General features: G+C 39.0%; 2 protein-coding genes across 2 annotated transcripts in view; one reads left to right on the top strand and one right to left on the bottom strand.

The window, feature by feature from the left end:
- Positions 1 to 18,462, top strand: part of LOC306837355 (uncharacterized protein) — a 63,708-nt gene that overhangs the window by 10,356 nt on the left and 34,890 nt on the right. The window lies entirely within an intron of this gene.
- On the bottom strand, positions 8,342 to 12,781 carry parm1 (prostate androgen-regulated mucin-like protein 1; the record flags this gene model as incomplete). Its single annotated transcript, XM_079363793.1, has 3 exons — positions 8,342 to 8,934; positions 9,400 to 9,478; positions 12,484 to 12,781. The coding sequence occupies 3 exons, from the start codon at positions 12,779 to 12,781 to the stop codon at positions 8,856 to 8,858; spliced, it is 456 nt and encodes a 151-aa protein (XP_079219919.1). The 3' UTR covers positions 8,342 to 8,855.

The following is an 18,462-nucleotide window of genomic DNA, read 5'->3' as shown; positions in this document are numbered from 1 at the left end:
GTCAGATAATGCATCATGCTTTCCCTTTTCATTGATGGTTATGATGGAGGACTTCCAGCATCATCGCATTGTTAGCAAAGTTATGAAGGTTACAGATTAACACTCACAGCATTTAAAACTAAATTAATTATTAGTTAGCCCATTACAGTCTTCATGCAGTCACATTGATGAGTAAAAAAATAACACTCCTGTCTAATAACTTCTCACTCTTTTTTTCACTTCAGCTGTTTTTATTTACTTTCTGATCTGTTTCTGTTGTAACTTTAGATTTTCCAAAGATTCTCTTCAGGGGCGAGGTTCAGCGTGTGTTTTTATTGTTTTCATAAAAACATGTCATTATATAACATGTCTTAATAAGGCTAATCAGTGTGTGGTAACTGGATTTTTCTTCATTCAAAACGCAAAGTCATTGTGGTGGCACATCAGGTTAGTTCAGCTGTTACTCGCAATTAATATTATTTGCTCAGAGTGAAGTTTTCCATGACGTAGGCTGATCATTGTGTTGTAAGTAGGCATGTAAAGAGTAATCCTGAGGCAGTCAAAAATCAATTCAAAGGTGTCACGGTTCACGTTGATACGCTGAAAAATTATTCGTAGTAATATCATGAGCGTCAGCAGCTGCAGAAATGGATGGTTGTAACAAGCAGGCGTTACCATGGCAACTGTGAAGCCAAACCCTCCTAACAAGCTTGCAGCCCTGCTCGTCAGAGCCAAAGAGATCAACAGGTGCATTGATGTTTTTTCTAAAAAATAAAAGGAATCATTTTCAGTCATTTGTCTTTTTGTAAAAAAAAAAAATCATGAAAGAATCGTACCGTGAATTCATGATTGTGATTTATTACATCCCTTATTAATCAAAGCAAATCATCATTACACTTCATCGTATTTTTTATATCGTTTTAAAAAGTGTCGAGAAGCTTCCAGGGGCAAATATCAGCCTGAATTTTTATTTGTGTAATGCAAATAATGTCATCAAATGAATTTGCACAAATGCACTGATTTAGTTTCTGTAGCTCATATGTATTTCATCCATTCCTGTTGATGGAAAATATTAAAGGAGACGTCAGCCATCATTTTAGATAAGGGGGCTCCGGAGGCTCCTCAGCAGCAGCCGCCAGCCTAAACTTTCAGTCAACCAGCTCCAATCCCTACCCTCAGGTTAGGCTGACTGAAAGGCTGAGACAGCGCTTCAGGCTTTGTCCATGTTTATTTCTCATCTTGAGAGGCTTGTACGTCAATGTATTTTATAGTTTCTTGGGTGGTGGTGGAAGGGACCGCATCAGCAGGGGTCTTTCCCTTGTTTATGAGGTTATAGCTGCAGATTGTGGCCTGAGGTTTCAGATGGGGGGGCTCCTGTGGAAGAGTCCCAGCCCCTCCTGGTGTGGGTCCTGGTGGAAGAGTTTCTGATCGTCTGGAGCAAATGTTTTTCTTATGTTGTCGTTTCTCATTATGATAATCTGGCGACAGGTCATCTTATTGAACAACGTAAGAGGTCACGTCACAGATACAACAGTGTGACAAAGCAACAGGCAGAGGGAATTCAAAACACTGACCAAGAAGAAGTTCAATCACAAATATCGTGATACCAAGCGATCAAATGTAAAAAATAAGTATGTAAAGCTCCCACACGTTTATCCAACCATGTCCAAACAAGAATTAAACCCCCGGGGGAAAGAAGCTAGCAAGGACAGTGTTGTTCCTAAACATTGAATCAACAAACAGAACATGAGAAAAATAAAGTTACCTCATCCAAATTGAGTTTGAAAAAAAGAAAAAAAACTGTTGTTGAGGTCTGTGCCTGACAAAATAGTGATTCATTGGAAACATTTTGAAGGTAAAAAAAAAAAAGACCCAAACAAACAGAAAAAACTTCTGCTTCTCCTTCAGAATGGAGCAAGAAACCTGCTTAACGTTTGTCTCTCTCTCTCTCTTTCTTACGCACACACACAATCTTTCCTTTTTAGGAGCATTGCCCCTTTAGTCGTCTCCTGTGTTGTATCCTATCACAAACCTTTGTGATCAGTGACACCTGCTGGCGATGAACTGTACTTGCGAATTGCTCTCTGGGCTTTCTGACCTTGTTCTCTTGGAGTCACAGTCCCCCTCATTCCTCATCAAATTCATTCACTATTTGTAAGTTTAAGTTAGTATATAATGTAAAGTGGTTTCTCACACAAGGTTTCCTTTTGAAATATAGTGACCATGCCACGTCAAATCAAAACCACAATAGTTTCTGTTCTCTGGAAAAGGTGTGCCCTGCTGTAGTTACTAATAATCCTTCCGCTGTACTTGTTATCTTATAAACCACTGATCTGGTTAAATATTGATAACGCAGAAGAGAGAGGTTAGAACCACCAACATTTGTACCTCTGATTTAACCTCTATCTCCCAGTTGTCTTTTTCTCTATCTTGCTTTTATTTCTTTTTGGAGTTGGGAGTTCATCAGACAGGTTTAAAGTATTATTTTTATTGTCTTTTTCACCAAGTTTTTTTTTTTTTTAAAGCCATGCAGGAACCTGCAACTTTTGAGTTAAACATGCAAAAGGAAAAGGAAACCCAGGGGAGGTGAAGCTACAGTGAGGTTGGAAGTGAAACCTGAATCAGGTTTTTCCATGCAAACATAACTCAACGGTTTCCATTTCTGTGTGTGTGTGTGGGGGGGAAGAGACGTTTGTGTGGTTTTGAAGGTGTTAGTTTATTAGGGTTTATTGAAATTTATGGCTTAATGCTTCAGATTTCAAATTGTAGCTGTTCCTGCTTTTATTTCATTTTAAGATATTTGTTGGGCCTTTCTGCCTTTTATTAGACAGGCCAGCTGAAGAGAGGCAGGGAATGATTAGAGGAGAGAGTGGTCGGATCACATGCAGCCAGGGCTGAGGTAAGATTCGAACCCACAGCTGCGGCAACGAGGACTGTGGCCTCTAGCTATCGGCGCCCCACTGTTCCTGTTTTCTATCAGTCTATATTTATATACTGCCATAACAAGGGTTATTTCAATACACTTAAACTGTACTCAGTGATATGTTACAAAGACCAAATAGTGATCCATCATGAGCGTAGCACAACATTTAACAAAAGTTACATTTATCAAATTATGGTTAATACATTTCTCAAATTCCTATACTGAGTTTATTAATCTGCCGTTAGGTCACAGATGAGGACGCTGACTTGGCCTTTCTTTAAAAAGAGCCGTGTCCCTTCAGTGGCGTGTTGATACATTTGTTGAATGAGCAGCTGTTAGACTTTTATGTGGTGAACGTCTGCAGCACTTGGAAACCTGTCGCTGTGTTGCACTGCAGACTGAGGTTTCAGTCACTTATCAGCTATGTGAAAGTGAACCACGACGGGAGAGAGGAAAGGCTTCTTCCTGTTTCTCAGAATCTGATAGTGTCTACTGTCAGTGCATGAAGGTTAGAAAGATTAACTGACTGTTCAGGTGACTTTACGCACTGTGTGGCATTTAGTCTAATTATTGCCATTATGAGATCAAACTTCCTCCTTTCTGTTACTTCTCCTTCGGGCCATATTCACAAGTATGAGGAATGGTTTTGTGATTTTTATATTCAGAATAGCAATATAGTCCATATCTAGTTTGTAGTGATGAAGCTTGTTGTCTTAAGTGGGATTCTATGAGGTACTGAAGTGTGTTAGCCACACTAGCTGTTGTTCCTTTTAAAGGGACTAGAAATGCAAACGCAGGAGCTAAGCTATTTAATTTCATTTATTTTATCACATGTATGTCACTGCTGATGTTCCTGGAGCCTGCCTCTTGAAATGACTTAGTGATGTTGTTTTCCTGATAATATGGGCCATAAGGCTGTGCACACAGGATTGTTTGCACCACATTATTGAGATAAAATTAAGACAAAATGAGCTACAAAGAATAATGTTGTACTAAACCTATGAGGAAGGAAATTCTCTGAGCTTTATTTTTATGCCAGCAAGACACTTTTGTTGAGCACTCGGCCAACACATGCGTGTTTCTCCACCTGATCAGCTGCTTCTGTCTTTGGAAGACAACAAATACAACTATAAAATAAGAGACATTTTTCATGGTCAGACATAAGGCTGGTCTCTCCTTAAAGGAGCAATGCTGACTATCAACTTTTGTGGCTAATATATCTAACGTTGACAAGTACCTCATACAACCACACCTCAAAAATACTAAACTAATCATAGATGTACTATCCAAATATAAAAATGACAAATTCTGAGCTGCAATCTGCTGATTTTTTTTTTCAATCTTAATCTCACTGAGCGTCATCTCCTGGGGCTCATGTACTTACCGTTGATACAACCCCACTTTGGAAATACTGAACTATCCCTTTAAGAAAGTCATCTGGCCCTTAAACCAGTGTCATTATCAAGAAAGATGTGCATAACACACACGTGAACACACATTGAGTTAGTATTTAAGGCCTGATAATAACAGAGCAGCACAACAATCTGGTTCCTGTGTTGTTACTGCTGCTGTCCAGTACTGCTTACACATTGAGTCGTGATGCACCAGTGGCAACTCAAACTACAGTAACTGGGATATATTTTATACATGGTAAAGGTACTTGTGCATACTCAGTTTTTGTCTTCTTTGCAGCCTACTTTACCAACAACATATCGGGGAGGGGAGGGATACAGTATAATATTTAGCATACTGATACATCATCTCATAGCTACCGAGTTTTTGTATTATTGATATTTTTAAAATGTTAATTGCTGAAGGGGTTGCACAATTCATTTTAAACAAGTTGCACTATTAAAAATGCCAGCAGTAATCAGTCGTCCCTACACGTCTGTGTTCAGTGACGTTCAATTAGATTAGGTACCAACAGTTCAGACTGTGAAGAACATGCAGCCTTTCACAGGGTTTGACTGGCCAAGTGGGCTTGACTCCTATAGTGTAGACATAAAAACACTGAAGTGAGATGAATAGACTGAGAACGTTTTCTTATTCTTATTTCTTATTTGACAAAACAGTTTTCGATTGAATATTTTCCCTGAAGAATTAAGCTCAGTTAAAAAAAAAAAAAGAAAATAAATGATACCAAGGCAAACTGACCAAAGAACTAAAAAAAATCCAGTTATATACTGCTGGATAAAAGTTGGCTGTTTAATCCTTTTCCTAAATGTTGTAAATAGAAATCTGAAATCCTTTAAATAATTACATCAAATCTCTGGGTATTCTTTTGATGGGATGAGAGGAATGACTGGAGGTGTCTCTTTCGGGTTAACAGAGTTTATTAACCTGATCAAACAAGAATACAAGTTACAGACTCTCTGGGTTCAAACTACGTGTCCCTGACGACAGACAGATACCTGGTCAGTTCACCCAGACTATCTTTCCCTGAACCCTTTTATACACTAGACAGAGAATATCTAACCAAATTATGCACTCGAGAATGTGCGGTTTCCTTCCTCCAATAGGGACATCTTTCCAAATGCGTCTCTTGATGTGTGGTTCTCTCATTGGTGCATCAAACTCCCGGATCCTTTGTCCAATCTGTAGGGGAAGACACTTCCTACCTGGCCTGTTTCTTATCACAACCTGACAGCTCGTCGAGTAACCAATTATTTTTAAGGAGAAGACCATTTTGGTGATTAAGAATCAAGGCTCACTCAACCTATATAAAAGTGGGTGAGTGATTAACAGTTCAGGGTTTTAAAGTAAACCTATGTTTGAGTTGGTGAGTGATTCACTTTGAAAGGCCACACCAAACACATGCTGGAATGTGCACTCACTCTTGCAAGCCCTCTTCACACAAAACACCTTTATATGCTGAAAAGTCAGACAATTTTATTAACACACACAAACCTAGAATAAAACATGATAAAATAACTGGTATGATGTACATGTAAGCAGAAATCATTCATACTGTAAATATCAAACCTTTCCTTTGGACTGGGTGATGAAACCTTATCTGATTTATTCAACAACACTTTACACATTGAATATAAGCAGAAAGAGGCCTATTATTCTATCAGTACGAAAGCAAACATTAGTGATGTTGCTTTCATAAAAAAAAACTTGAGAACATTTCCCTTTAAGTATATCTCTAGTATATGACATCATAAAGCGGTGTTGCTTTATGTATTACTTTTACTGTAACCAATTCAAAGAACCACATCAGTTTATGATGTTGGTAATTTACTTTGAAATAGGAGAAAATAGGACAGAAACAGGAAGTTGAGTGAGCTCTAAACAAGGGTGAGAATGAGGCCAACCAGTGAGATTGAGATGCATTTTGATCCTCTGAATATTTAGACTTATTTACAAGCCTGGAGTTGACATATTTAGAGTCTTCGCATAGCTAAAGGAAGAGGTTATCAGAGGTCATAAAAATACGACGGGTAAACTGATGGAGGGTAAGCAGGAAGAGCGTGGGCAGGAGGAGGATTTTAATGGAAAGGGTTTGAGAGAGGAAGAATGGATGTGGTTAGGATGGGAGGGCAGTGACGACAGCTTGATTATTACAGCTTCCACTAATAGATACTCCGCAGCCCATTGAGGAGCAGAAACAAAGTACATCAGTGTCGCCCTGTGTTTTGTTGTAAGTTTGTTTCAAATGCTTCAGTGCAGCTGTCATGTTCTATCCTTGCAACAGTATTTTTTTTGCTGGATGAAAAGAGGAGGATGTCAGCTGTTTATGGTCTCTGACTAAATGTTTTACATTGCAAGGTCATTATTATCAACACAAGTTTCATATCAGATGTCGTTGAAAATTCCATCATTCATGTTGCGATCCTCTTCAACAGAGCTATGTGGAGATTTATTTATTTTGCAAAGCCATCTGACTTCATGACTTTTTAATGATTACACAGTTAATACAAGCTCTGTCCTTTCTGAGGGCTCGTAAGTTGATGTGTGTGTGTGTTATTTTGTGCTGTTTGATCATTCATATGAGCTGTTTGCACGCCGATGCTTTTTTGCACAACTGAAGATTCTTCCAGATAAAGTTCATCCTGTGTTACAGGTGCTACAGTCAAATGGAGTTTATGCTTGAATCTGAATGAGGACATGTTAATCACCAGCATTGTTTTATGCTTTCATTCTGACTCAATAAAAATTGTTAACTGCATTGATCGGGAAACGCATGTTTCACAATCAGTGTACCTTCTTCTTCTTCCTCCTCATAAAGCTTAAATATTAGTCTCATGATGGCACCAGATAAAACACAGAGGTTCCCCAAAGGCAGTAGATTTCTCTCTCTTGGAAACAGAAAGTGCATCTTTAAGGTTATACAAAAAGCTGTTGTGAAAAGTTTTCTGGACCAAATCCACTACCATGAATAAAAAACGATATCAAGGTGTGAGCGTACTTTAATTTTTTTTAATTATGAATGCGTCCTAAAGTGGATTTCCTCTTTCTCTAAAAAACCATCAAACATTTTTGCTGTCTTTCATTGTTCATTTTTTTTTTATTGCACCAACAATTTAAGACAATGATATTCATTCCAAAGCAAGAAAAAACAATCGATAAAATACTGAGGGAGACAAAATAACAGCAGAAAGGGGTTAATTTTAATAAACGTAAATAAGCTTCACACTAATAATGTTCAATTCCAAACAAAACACTCATTCATAAATGGATCAAGTGGCGGCACCATTCATGTGACATGAGGCACATGAAGCACGTCTCAGGTGTTTCTTTAATAAAATAATGGAGGAATAAAAAACCTTGTTTTCACACAGCGGTCAGGTATGGATCAGTAGAATTTGGTATGGTTTGGTTCAGTAAAGCCTGATCTTGTTTGTTTCCACAGCCAACCGTGCCCTAATTGGTAGGCGGCATCCAAGTCGAATGCATCCAAGCCATTACGTCAGCTACTCGGCAACGTAATGGCGCCGCTAATGAATTCAACAAAAAATCAAAACTCGACTCAGTAAACAAAGACCTTCATCCAGCAATTCATCTACATTGTCATTGCAGTGTTTCCCGACGGTGTGCTGTTCTTTAAATATGGCCACCTCTGCTGATTTTTAAAAAATTATTTTTATTTTTTTAAGAGAGAGGACCGGGGAAACTAAAGAAGAGGAGACATAACTTCATAGTGTTTTGCGCTATGATTGCTTGAGAACAGGACAATTAACACACCTCTGAATGAGAAGTTGTGCATTGGTATATGGCTCTTTACAATCAGGCTTTGTTTCAGAGAAGTCTGTGTGCAGCGAGGAGAAGTACAGCTGAAAAAAACCCCCAATCAATTGTGAATTTAAACAGCGAGGTTGTGTTTGTCTTTCAATGCCGCTGTCATATGGGACAAATCAACGGACTGCAGTGTTCAGCTCCACCTTTTAGGGTCGGATTGATATTCTTGGCACCCAAACCGAGGGGTCCCAAAAAGTAGGACGATAGTTTGGGGATCTTTCCTGACTTCAATCTATGAAAACACCAGAAAATGTGTGCCATACTGAGATGAACCGAACTGAACCGCTTGGTGGAAACGGGGCTAATGCGTTGATTCGGTTCCCCCACAGGAGGGGAGCAGGAGAGGAATCAGTGTTATGCTCAAGGACACTTCGGCAGAATGAAAGTGAGGACCTCCTGTTTCGGACCAAAATCTTTCTCTGCTCCTCTGCACCATCCACTTCTTCTAATTAACTTGTGAGAAACACACTTAGTTCAAAACCAATGAGTGAAATCTCAGACATTTCCCACCAATATGTAAAACTAGCATTAGCAGCATTAGCATGCGTTGCCAAAAATTGTCCTTATTTACCAGCCAAAATACCTCCTAGCCACAAGCTAATAGCCTAATCTCCCTTGTAAAACTTGTCTGCCTCATTTGAAACTCACCAAGCTCAGTCTGCAGACTGAGGAGTTTAGGTTAAGGGGGTCACTTAAGGTACATGGTTCAGTCTTAAGGATCATACATGGGGTTGCTGAAGTGTCCTAAAGTTCCACTGTTGTTTTCCAGAAGAGGTCCGTAGGATCTACGTCTGAAATGTCAAAGATAATGAGAGGTTAGAGAAATTCAAAGACTTGACATGAAATCTTTTTTCTATATTCACTAACAGATTGGATGACAGGTTTTTATTTGCGTAGGAGTTGGAGGTGAATGTTTTTTTTAATGGTTCAAAATGTGGTAATATTCAAACAAATAATGGATGCTCCCTTTGCAAATAAGTGGAAAAAAGTCCAATACAATTACCAACACCAATAACCACAAAGGTGCAGAATGGGTGCTTATAGAAACGTTAATGACGTGCACTTGAACCGACTGCTAAGCCCAGTCCTTATCAGAGCAGCAGTTCCACCTTTGTTTGAAGAAAAGATTGATCCATTCATAGAATTTTAAGATAATTTATATATTTAATAGGACACTAAAATGGCCCGATCCATTCTTCATGAATTTGCCTCCAACATACTTTTGTAGAAGATCGATATATATGCTCTGAACTCACCGGATTTTGTAGAAGTAAAGCCCAACCATCACCAGGATGGCGATTGTGATGACAAAAATTATAATGACGGCAACACTTTCTGGAGAGTGAGAGAAAGAAAATGGGTGAGAAAATGGGTCATTTGTTTTAGCCCTTCAATATTACAACACTTCTTTCTTTCAATGTATTCATATATTATTGGCTTTGCAGGTGTATTTAATCACAATGCAGCATACAAACCATGAAATCTTTGGGGGTTTTTTTGCAAAATTTCCCACATGCCATGCTGATTAAACTTCCAGACTGCTTGTCAATACAAATAGAAACATGCTAGAAGTGGGAGGTTCATAAGTGCCAAGTTGGAGGTTGATAAGTTTGCATTTCTCCTCATTGTTACCAGATCGGTGTGACCCGTACAGCATTACACTGGCTTACACTGATAATACATCTTGATGGTACTGACTTTAATCCACTTCTGGTAAATCTCTAACTCTGTGTCAGACAGGACTGGATTGCAACTTTGCCAAGATAAGATAATTCCTTTTCTTGAATCTTGACTCATCAAACTGACCTTTGAGCTCAACAAGTAACTAGAAACTAGACCAAACACTCAATAATTATTTTATGTAGCTGTCTCGAGGCCGGGAGAAAAATTGATGTAAAAAACGATTTTTTTATCTTCTGAGATTATAAATATATCTACAATCAGTCTGCACAATTTAGAATAACATCAAATGTATCCTAAAGAAATGAATGCTGCACTTAAAGGAAATTAAAAAGCTATTTCAACACTGTAATTAAACTCCAGGCAAAGCCTTTTAGACGATATGGCACATCTTTCAGCAGTCTTTTCAACAAAGTCCTGTAAGTCTAAGTCTAAGTAGATAAAAAAATAATAATAATAATAAAAAAAATACAAACACTAAAACCCTTCAGGAAACATTTGCAGGATCTCAATCAATATTTCTTTTAAGTTTGGACATCAGGGCCCATAGCCTCAGAGATCTCATGAAAGTTCAGAGTCAGATGTTTGTTCAGATCTAATGGTTACTGACAGCATGAAGGACGAAGTTCCTTTCCAGAAAAAAACAATATAAATTGGTGCCAGAAAGACTTATATACTTCCTGAAAAAAATAAATTCACTGATAATTAGTGGAAGGGTTAGATGAAAAGAGATGTAAGGGCTTTTTGAGGTGTCCTTACAGGAGGAAGCCGATGAGCTTCTTGTTCCAATGTTTTTATCTAGTTACAGTTCTGCAATCAATGGCTTAATAATTGACATTGTGGAAATGACAATGTCACAGGAACGGGTCAATTCCTCTAATGTTTTGTGAATGACAAAATGAGCAGTAAAAAAGCTACAGCAGACAACCTTTGCTATTGAAATGGCTGCTCATTGCAGTTCAGTCTTCAAAGGTTGAAGGAATAAACTTAAAGTAAACACGGAGGTGTGAGAGGAAACCATTCACATATTAACTACAGATTGGCACAGTGCAAAAGAAGGTCGGAGGCACAGATAATATGATGAGTGGACTCTAGATACTGTACATTTGACCTCCTTTTATTTAGAGGGGTGTGATCACCTGTCTGGGCTTTGTTGATTTCTTTTAAGTGTGGCTTTGTTCAGAGTTATCTTTATTTGATACATTAAACGTTTGGTTTTAAGGAATGTAGGTAACTAACAATGTCAGAAACAAAGGGTTTTCAAAGTTGCTCTACTGAAATTGTAAATAAATAACTGACAAGCAAGAGGAGTTACATCTGAGGCTGTGTTTTAAAATACTGTTTACCAGAGCTGAATGACAATCAGACAGACATGTTCCCTGTATAACCCATCTTTGTCAAAAATGTCAGTGACAGAGGTTGAATCAGTGGTTAAACCTGAAACAGTCAAATTTAACACAAGATCAACCTTGGTTTAAAGTTTGCTGCTTAGCAGAGCAATGCCTTCTGTTACAGTCATCAGGCAAAGCTATGGACAATGCGAAATGTGTCCTAGACGCTAATAATAAGTTGGAATTATAAAGGCAAATACCTGCTATCATGGGAAATACTTCAAGGGTCAACAAAGTCCTGTCTCATCAGTGGGTACAACATGAATGTTCTGTTTTTTAGCAAAGTGATGTTCACATTGAGTACTATAAGGGACGTTTCTTCACAACTTAATGGACTGGATATCGAGGGCAATGACTTTTCCTGCATTGGTAATGACAATCAAAGTAACTGCTTATTTAATACATGAGCTTCACATATACTTGATGATTTGGCAAACTTTGGTGAAAATGCATTTGTATATGACCAGATAACTGTCAAACTAATGAGATGATCAGCTGTAGTACTTTATTGCCCTGTTTCTACACAGCAGTCCAGTAATGATCGATACGGTTTGGTTCGGTTAAGCCAGATCCCGTTTGTGTTTCCACAGCCACCCATGCCCTATTTGGTAGGCGGTGTATAAGCCAGATGCCGATAGCCGCGTCAGCTACATAATAGCGTCTCATGATAGTAGCTAACCGCTAAGGAGAAAAACGTGAGACAGACAAAACCAACGATAAAAACATCCAGCAGTTCATCTACTCTGTCACTGACATTTCAGAGAAGGCTGTGTGCCGCGAGGGAAAATAAACAGATGTAAACAATCGGCTTTATATTTAAACACATCAGGGTTTTGTTTCCAGTTGTTACACGGGAAGTGACGATTCTTTTGACCAATCAACGGACTGCAGTGTCTAGCTCCACCTTTTAGGGTCAGCTCGATAGTCTTGGCACCCGAACGGAAAGGTCCCAAGAAATAGGACGGTACGGGTCGGTTATTTAGGAATCTTTCCCAGGATTAGTCTATGGACTTCCCTTGAATTTCCCTCGGGATCAATAAAGTATCTATCTATCTATCTATCATCTATGGAAATGCACTCCGTAACGAGACAAACCGAACCGGACCGCTCGGAAACGGGGCTTATGTTAGTCTTAATCATCAAATGTTGGATTGCTAACACGCTTACCTTAATACTTCACATCATTTATTGTATTAATTTGCTAGTGTCACAACTTATTCAACATTTTATTAATAATTCAAAGATTAAAAACGTGTGTGTGTACAGTACCTGAGCTCAGTCCCTCCGACTTGGGTTCGCCTTGTTCCAGTGTGGTTGTTTGGGGTGTCGGGGTGGTGGTTGGCCTGGTGGTGGTTGTCCTGGTGGTGGTTGTCCTGGTGGTGGTTGTCCTGGTGATGGTGGGACTGATGGTGGTGATATTTTGGGTTTTTTCAGTGGAGCTGTTGGTTTGTGTTGTCCCTGAGGTCACACTAGGAATGGTTGTGCTGATAGATTGAGTAGTCTCGGTGATCGGACTGCTTGTTTCGTTAATGGTGGTTGTGTAGTTTTCTGTAGTGCTGGTGGTCATATTGGTTGAATCCATGGTGCTGCTGATTTGTGTTGTAACTGAGGTCATACTAAGAATGGTTGTGCTGATAGACTGAGTAGTCTCGGTGATCGGACTGCTTGTTTCGTCAATGGTGGGGGGGTAGTTTTGTGTAGTGCTGGTGGTCACACTGCTGGAGTTAGTGGTGGATTGGGTGGGGTTAGCGGTGCTGTTGGTTTGACTAGTACTGGTTGAAATTTGAGCGGCAATGATGGGGCTAGAGGAAGGGGTTGAGCTATTTTTTGTTCCAGAAGTTATTCCCTCAGTGTCGGCCACTGTTTGGGTGGAAGCAGGAAGCCGGCCTGAGCTGATGCTGGTAGCTATGTCGCTCTGTGCAGATGTCGTTGAAAAGGTTGGTACTGTTGCACAAGACAACAGCAGACCTATAATTGACAACAAAAGAAATGTGTTATTTGTATCCAATATGCTGCCGTGACTCATTTCAACTTTTGTTACTTCTCTTTGTCAGATCCTGTCAGTAATCCAGGAATGCCGAGTTTTGTTACACTTTGATTGAAAACCACATTTTACAATGATACACTACAAAGGCAAGAGAAAAAGAGCACTGACAAAATTACACAACATTGGAGGTTAACACTTTGTAAGGAGGTACTGTATAACTGTGCATGTCACAACATTAAGTGTGCATGTGTCTCAAAAGTGTTATTTCATACACAAACATGCAGAAAGTTGTACAGATGACAGTTGATATGTTCTGCAGGGGACCCTGAGGTGATGGACATTGTCGGGAAATGTGTGCACACTTGGTATTCTCATTGTTTTTTAGTAGTGAAGTTGTTTGAAGTGGCAGGTGTTCATGCGTTTCAGTTTGTTTGATGTAAAGGCAAGACACTCTGCTGAATTGTTCTTTATGCGGTCTAAGGCATGATGAATAACTAAGTCAAGGTCTATGTTAAGGTTTTCAAAATTAAATAAGTATCAAAGCTTTGAAAAACCACAGATCTTTAGTCATAGTTTTAAACCCAAGACTGCCATAAGCAAACAAGACAGTCTTAATAGCACAAATACATTGGCTAAGTCGGTACTGAAAAGTTTTTTTTTTTTTTTTTTTTTTGTGCAGTTTAATCAGTGTGCAGGAGTTTGCCTGCAATTTTTTGATAAATTACACAATATTGGGTACCTAGGACTTGTTTTTTGTTGCTATGGTAACGAAACGGATATCAAGTTAGATATTAGTCCTGGTAGCCTATATAATTCTGGTATTGTGTCAACCTTAGCCTGCAAAATCGGCACGTCATTTGGTACTCTGACAGGATTCCCAGCTTTTGTTGGGCACAGATAGCATCAGTTTGGAACAAAATAGAGCAAAAAAAAAAGAAGTACATATCAATTCACTGATTTCTTTGGGCTTTAATCTCTCATTCACACCCGTGTGGGTAAGAAAATAGACCTGAGGGTGGCTGCAAAAATCAATACAGGCATATGTATGTTGTAAGACCTGAGAGTTTTGTGGTCTTTCTACAGGGTAAAACTGTCACAGATTTCAAAACAGCAAGTCAAAGTAAAAAAAAAAAAAGAGAAAGAGAGAGATTTCCTGTTTCTGATCTTAATCTGTTTAAAATAGAGGACTAGAGGGAAAAACTATTTCTCATCTCATCATGATGAAATGAGCAGGACAAGTGATGTTAACTATATTTGACGTATTGTTGTGAAATGCTTGTTGAAAAAAAGGTGTCATGCATTAGTAAACAGGAAACGTATTAACCAAACAAGGAAATTGACTAACAGTCAGATAGTTTCTCCAACATTTCCAGACAATTCTAAGCAACAATAAATATTCAGAGTTCATGTTCTATGAAGAATTCACATAGAAGTCCAAGTGATCTACAGTTTCTACCTGCCTTATTCCTCCTGAGCCCAAATGTTCCTACTATACATCTTAACACTGGTTTTAGCATCTCTTAGAACTATTTTACATGCTAAAAAAATAGCACTAAAACCGACAGACTTTCAAGCTAGTCACCAAAAGAAAAAACAAAACCTGCATTGATTGAGTTACTCACATGTTATCAGAGTTTGTAGGCCAACCGTCCCCATTGTGTTCCTCTTACTTTAAACCTCAACAAACACGTGTGCAGCTGAAGCTCTGTGCTCTGTGCTCCCTGAGGACAGCTGAAGCGTGTGTGGCTGCCTGTAGCTTCTGTAGGTGACTGATTAGAAGAGCCTGGGGGCGAGGCTACTTGATGACTTCACATTCAAACCTTACAGAGCAGCGTGCACGAGGCTTTGAAATGAAAGGAGGAAGTCACATCGTAGGTGACACACTTAGTACTGGTAATTCATTAACAGTTAACTCTGTTGGAGTTTGAATCACCAGTTTTCTTAATGTAAGAGATTATGTTCAAACGGGTGTGATCTGTAATATCCATATGCGCTTATAATGAACTGTGATATCATGCAGAGTGTGCAGGACTTATTTATTATTTGATCATCCTCATCAAGGTCACATTTCCTAACTGGTTTGCTGTATTTAATCTATTTCAGTATTTGTTTACATCCTTTGTTACAATATTTAGACTTTTTTTTTATGTATTCATGTGTTTTATCATAATTCAAATCAGTGTTGTAATTAATCATATATTCCAGCAGAGAGCAGCACTCGCATTCAGAATGTAGCTTCATAACTTCAGCCAGCAATGAGGTTTAACAATATGTAGTATCACCACATTCAGATCATCTATGACTTCATGAATCTAAAAGTCATTCATTGGATGAGGGGTTCCCGGACTTTACCTGTACCCTAACAAAATGAATTTCTTCAAATGAGATGATACAATGACCCGACTATATGATCAGACATGAAGGAAACATGTTCTGTTGAAGTCCTGGGTTGTCTGACAACAATGCATCAGCCAGTATGTCCTCCTTCTAACTTTAGATTCTGATCCTGAATGGTCTGGATTTGTTTGGACCAGAGACGGTAAGCAGTTTTAAGGCACCTCCACTCCTCTGTCTTGGACGCCCCTCGGTTTGTCAGAAAAACAGCAAACCGGCAAAAGTTGCAGAGATGGGAGCGGGCAAGCCTACTGGTTCAGATGACTGGTTCTACCGCTAATATCCTCTGCTTTAAAGTTAGCACAAAGACAATCAAACTCCCTACCTGGGTACTTAGAGATGCACAGTTTTTACACTTTGGTCTTTTTACATGGAGTGAAAAACACCATAAAATCTTAGTTTACATGAGGAATTCTATTTAAAAGAGACAGTTTTCTTACCATTGCTGCTCCCATTGTTGGTGACGGTGGTGAGCGGTGTATTTGCGCTCACAAACGTGGAATCAGGACCTGAAGTAGAGACCTGGACTTCGGTAGATTGTAATAAAATAAGAGGTTCATTCGTAGCGATGATATAGCTGCTGTTTCTGGCTGTGGGGTGGTAGAAGGATTGAGTGGAGACTAGAGAGTTGTCAGCAACATCCCTGGTAGACATTACATTTGTAGTGGCCACACCAGTAAATGACGTAGCAGCTTGAATAGATGAAGGCTGGACAGCTGTGTTTGGTGCTGCTGCTGAAGAGGATTCCCCTTCAGCTTCTAATGGAGGAACAGTTTCTGAAGGAACAGTGGATTGTGGCACACTTAAGGAAAGTGATGAGGACGAAGATGCTTGGATGGTTGTAGCTGCAGTGGGTCCTGTTGGAGCACATGTGAATAGCATTCATGCAGATTAAATATACGCTAAAAAACCACAAAGTCTAACTTGAAAATAAGTGGCAGGAAATACATAGAGAAAGTTAATCAAATGTTTTTTCATGTCTAAAAGAAGGCTGTTAAGTTGGATTTTCTTAAAATATTAATCGTTAGAATATTTACTTATTTTTTTAATAATGAACAAGTTTTTTTGTATGCATGTGTTTTATCATAATTCAAATCAGTGTTGTAATTAATCATATATTCCAGCAGAGAGCAGCACTCGCATTCAGAATGTAGCTTCATAACTTCAGCCAGCAATGAGGTTTAACAATATGTAGTATCACCACATTCAGATAATCTATGACTTCATGAATCTAAAAGTCATTCATTGGATGAGGGGTTCCCAGACTTTACCTGTGCCCTAACAAAATGAATATCTTCAAAGGAGATGATACAATGACCCGACTATATGATCAGACATGAAGGAAACATGTTCTGTTGAAGTCCTGGGTTGTCTGACAACAATGCATCAGCCAGTATGTCCTCCTTCTAACTTTAGATTCTGATCCTGAATGGTCTGGATTTGTTTGGACCAGAGACGGTAAGCAGTTTTAAGGCACCTCCACTCCTCTGTCTTGGACGCCCCTCGGTTTGTCAGAAAAACAGCAAACCGGCAAAAGTTGCAGAGATGGGAGAGTGCAAGCCTACTGGTTCAGATGACTGGTTCTACCGCTAATCTCCTCTGCTTTAAAGTTAGCACAAAGACAATCAAACTCCCTACCTGGGTACTTAGAGATGCACAGTTTTTACACTTTGGTCTTTTTACATGGAGTGAAAAACACCATAAAATATTAGTTTACATGAGGAATTCTATTTAAAAGAGAGAATTTTCTTACCATTACTGCTCCCATTGTTGGTGACGGTGGTGAGCGGTGTATTTGCGCTCACAAACGTGGAATCAGGACCTGAAGTAGAGTCCTGGACTTCGGTAGATTGTAATAAAATAAGAGGTTCATTCGTAGCGATGATATAGCTGCTGTTTCTGGCTGTGGGGTGGTAGAAGGATTGAGTGGAGACTAGAGAGTTGTCAGCAACATCCCTGGTAGACATTACATTTGTAGTGGCCACACCAGTAAATGATGTAGCAGCTTGAATAGATGAAGGCTGGACAGCTGTGTTTGGTGCTGCTGCTGAAGAGGATTCCCCTTCAGCTTCTAATGGAGGAACAGTTTCTGAAGGAACAGTGGATTGTGGCACACTTAAGGAAAGTGATGAGGACGAAGATGCTTGGATGGTTGTAGCTGCAGTGGGTCCTGTTGGAGCACATGTGAATAGCATTCATGCAGATTAAATTTACATTAAAAAACCTCAAAGTCTAACTTGAAAATAAGTGGCAGGAAATACATAGAGAAAGTTAATCAAATGTTTTTTCATGTATAAAAGAAGGCTGTTAAGTTGGATTTTCTTAAAATATTAATCGTTAGAATATTTACTTATTTTTTTAATAATGAACAAGTTTTTTTGTGTGCATGTGTTTTATCATAATTCAAATCAGTGTTGTAATTAATCATATATTCCAGCAGAGAGCAGCACTCACATTCAGAATGTAGCTTCATAACTTCAGCCAGCAATGAGGTTTAACAATATGTAGTATCACCACATTCAGATAATCTATGACTTCATGAATCTAAAAGTCATTCATTGGATGAGGGGTTCCCAGACTTTACCTGTACCCTAACAAAATGAATTTCTTCAAAGGAGATGACACAATGACCCGACTATATGATCAGACATGAAGGAAATATGTTCTGTTGAAGTCCTGGGTTCTCTGACAACAATGCATCAGCCAGTATGTCCTCCTTCTAACTTTAGATTCTGATCCTGAATGGTCTGGATTTGTTTGGACCAGAGACGGTAAGCAGTTTTAAGGCACCTCCACTCCTCTGTCTTGGACGCCCCTCGGTTTGTCAGAAAAACAGCAAACCGGCAAAAGTTGCAGAGATGGGAGCG

This window comes from Symphodus melops, assembly GCF_947650265.1.
Source record: "Symphodus melops genome assembly, chromosome: 16".
NCBI lineage: Eukaryota > Metazoa > Chordata > Actinopteri > Labriformes > Labridae > Symphodus > Symphodus melops.
Note: the sequence above shows the minus strand (reverse complement) of the source record. Positions and strands in the feature narration are given on the sequence as shown.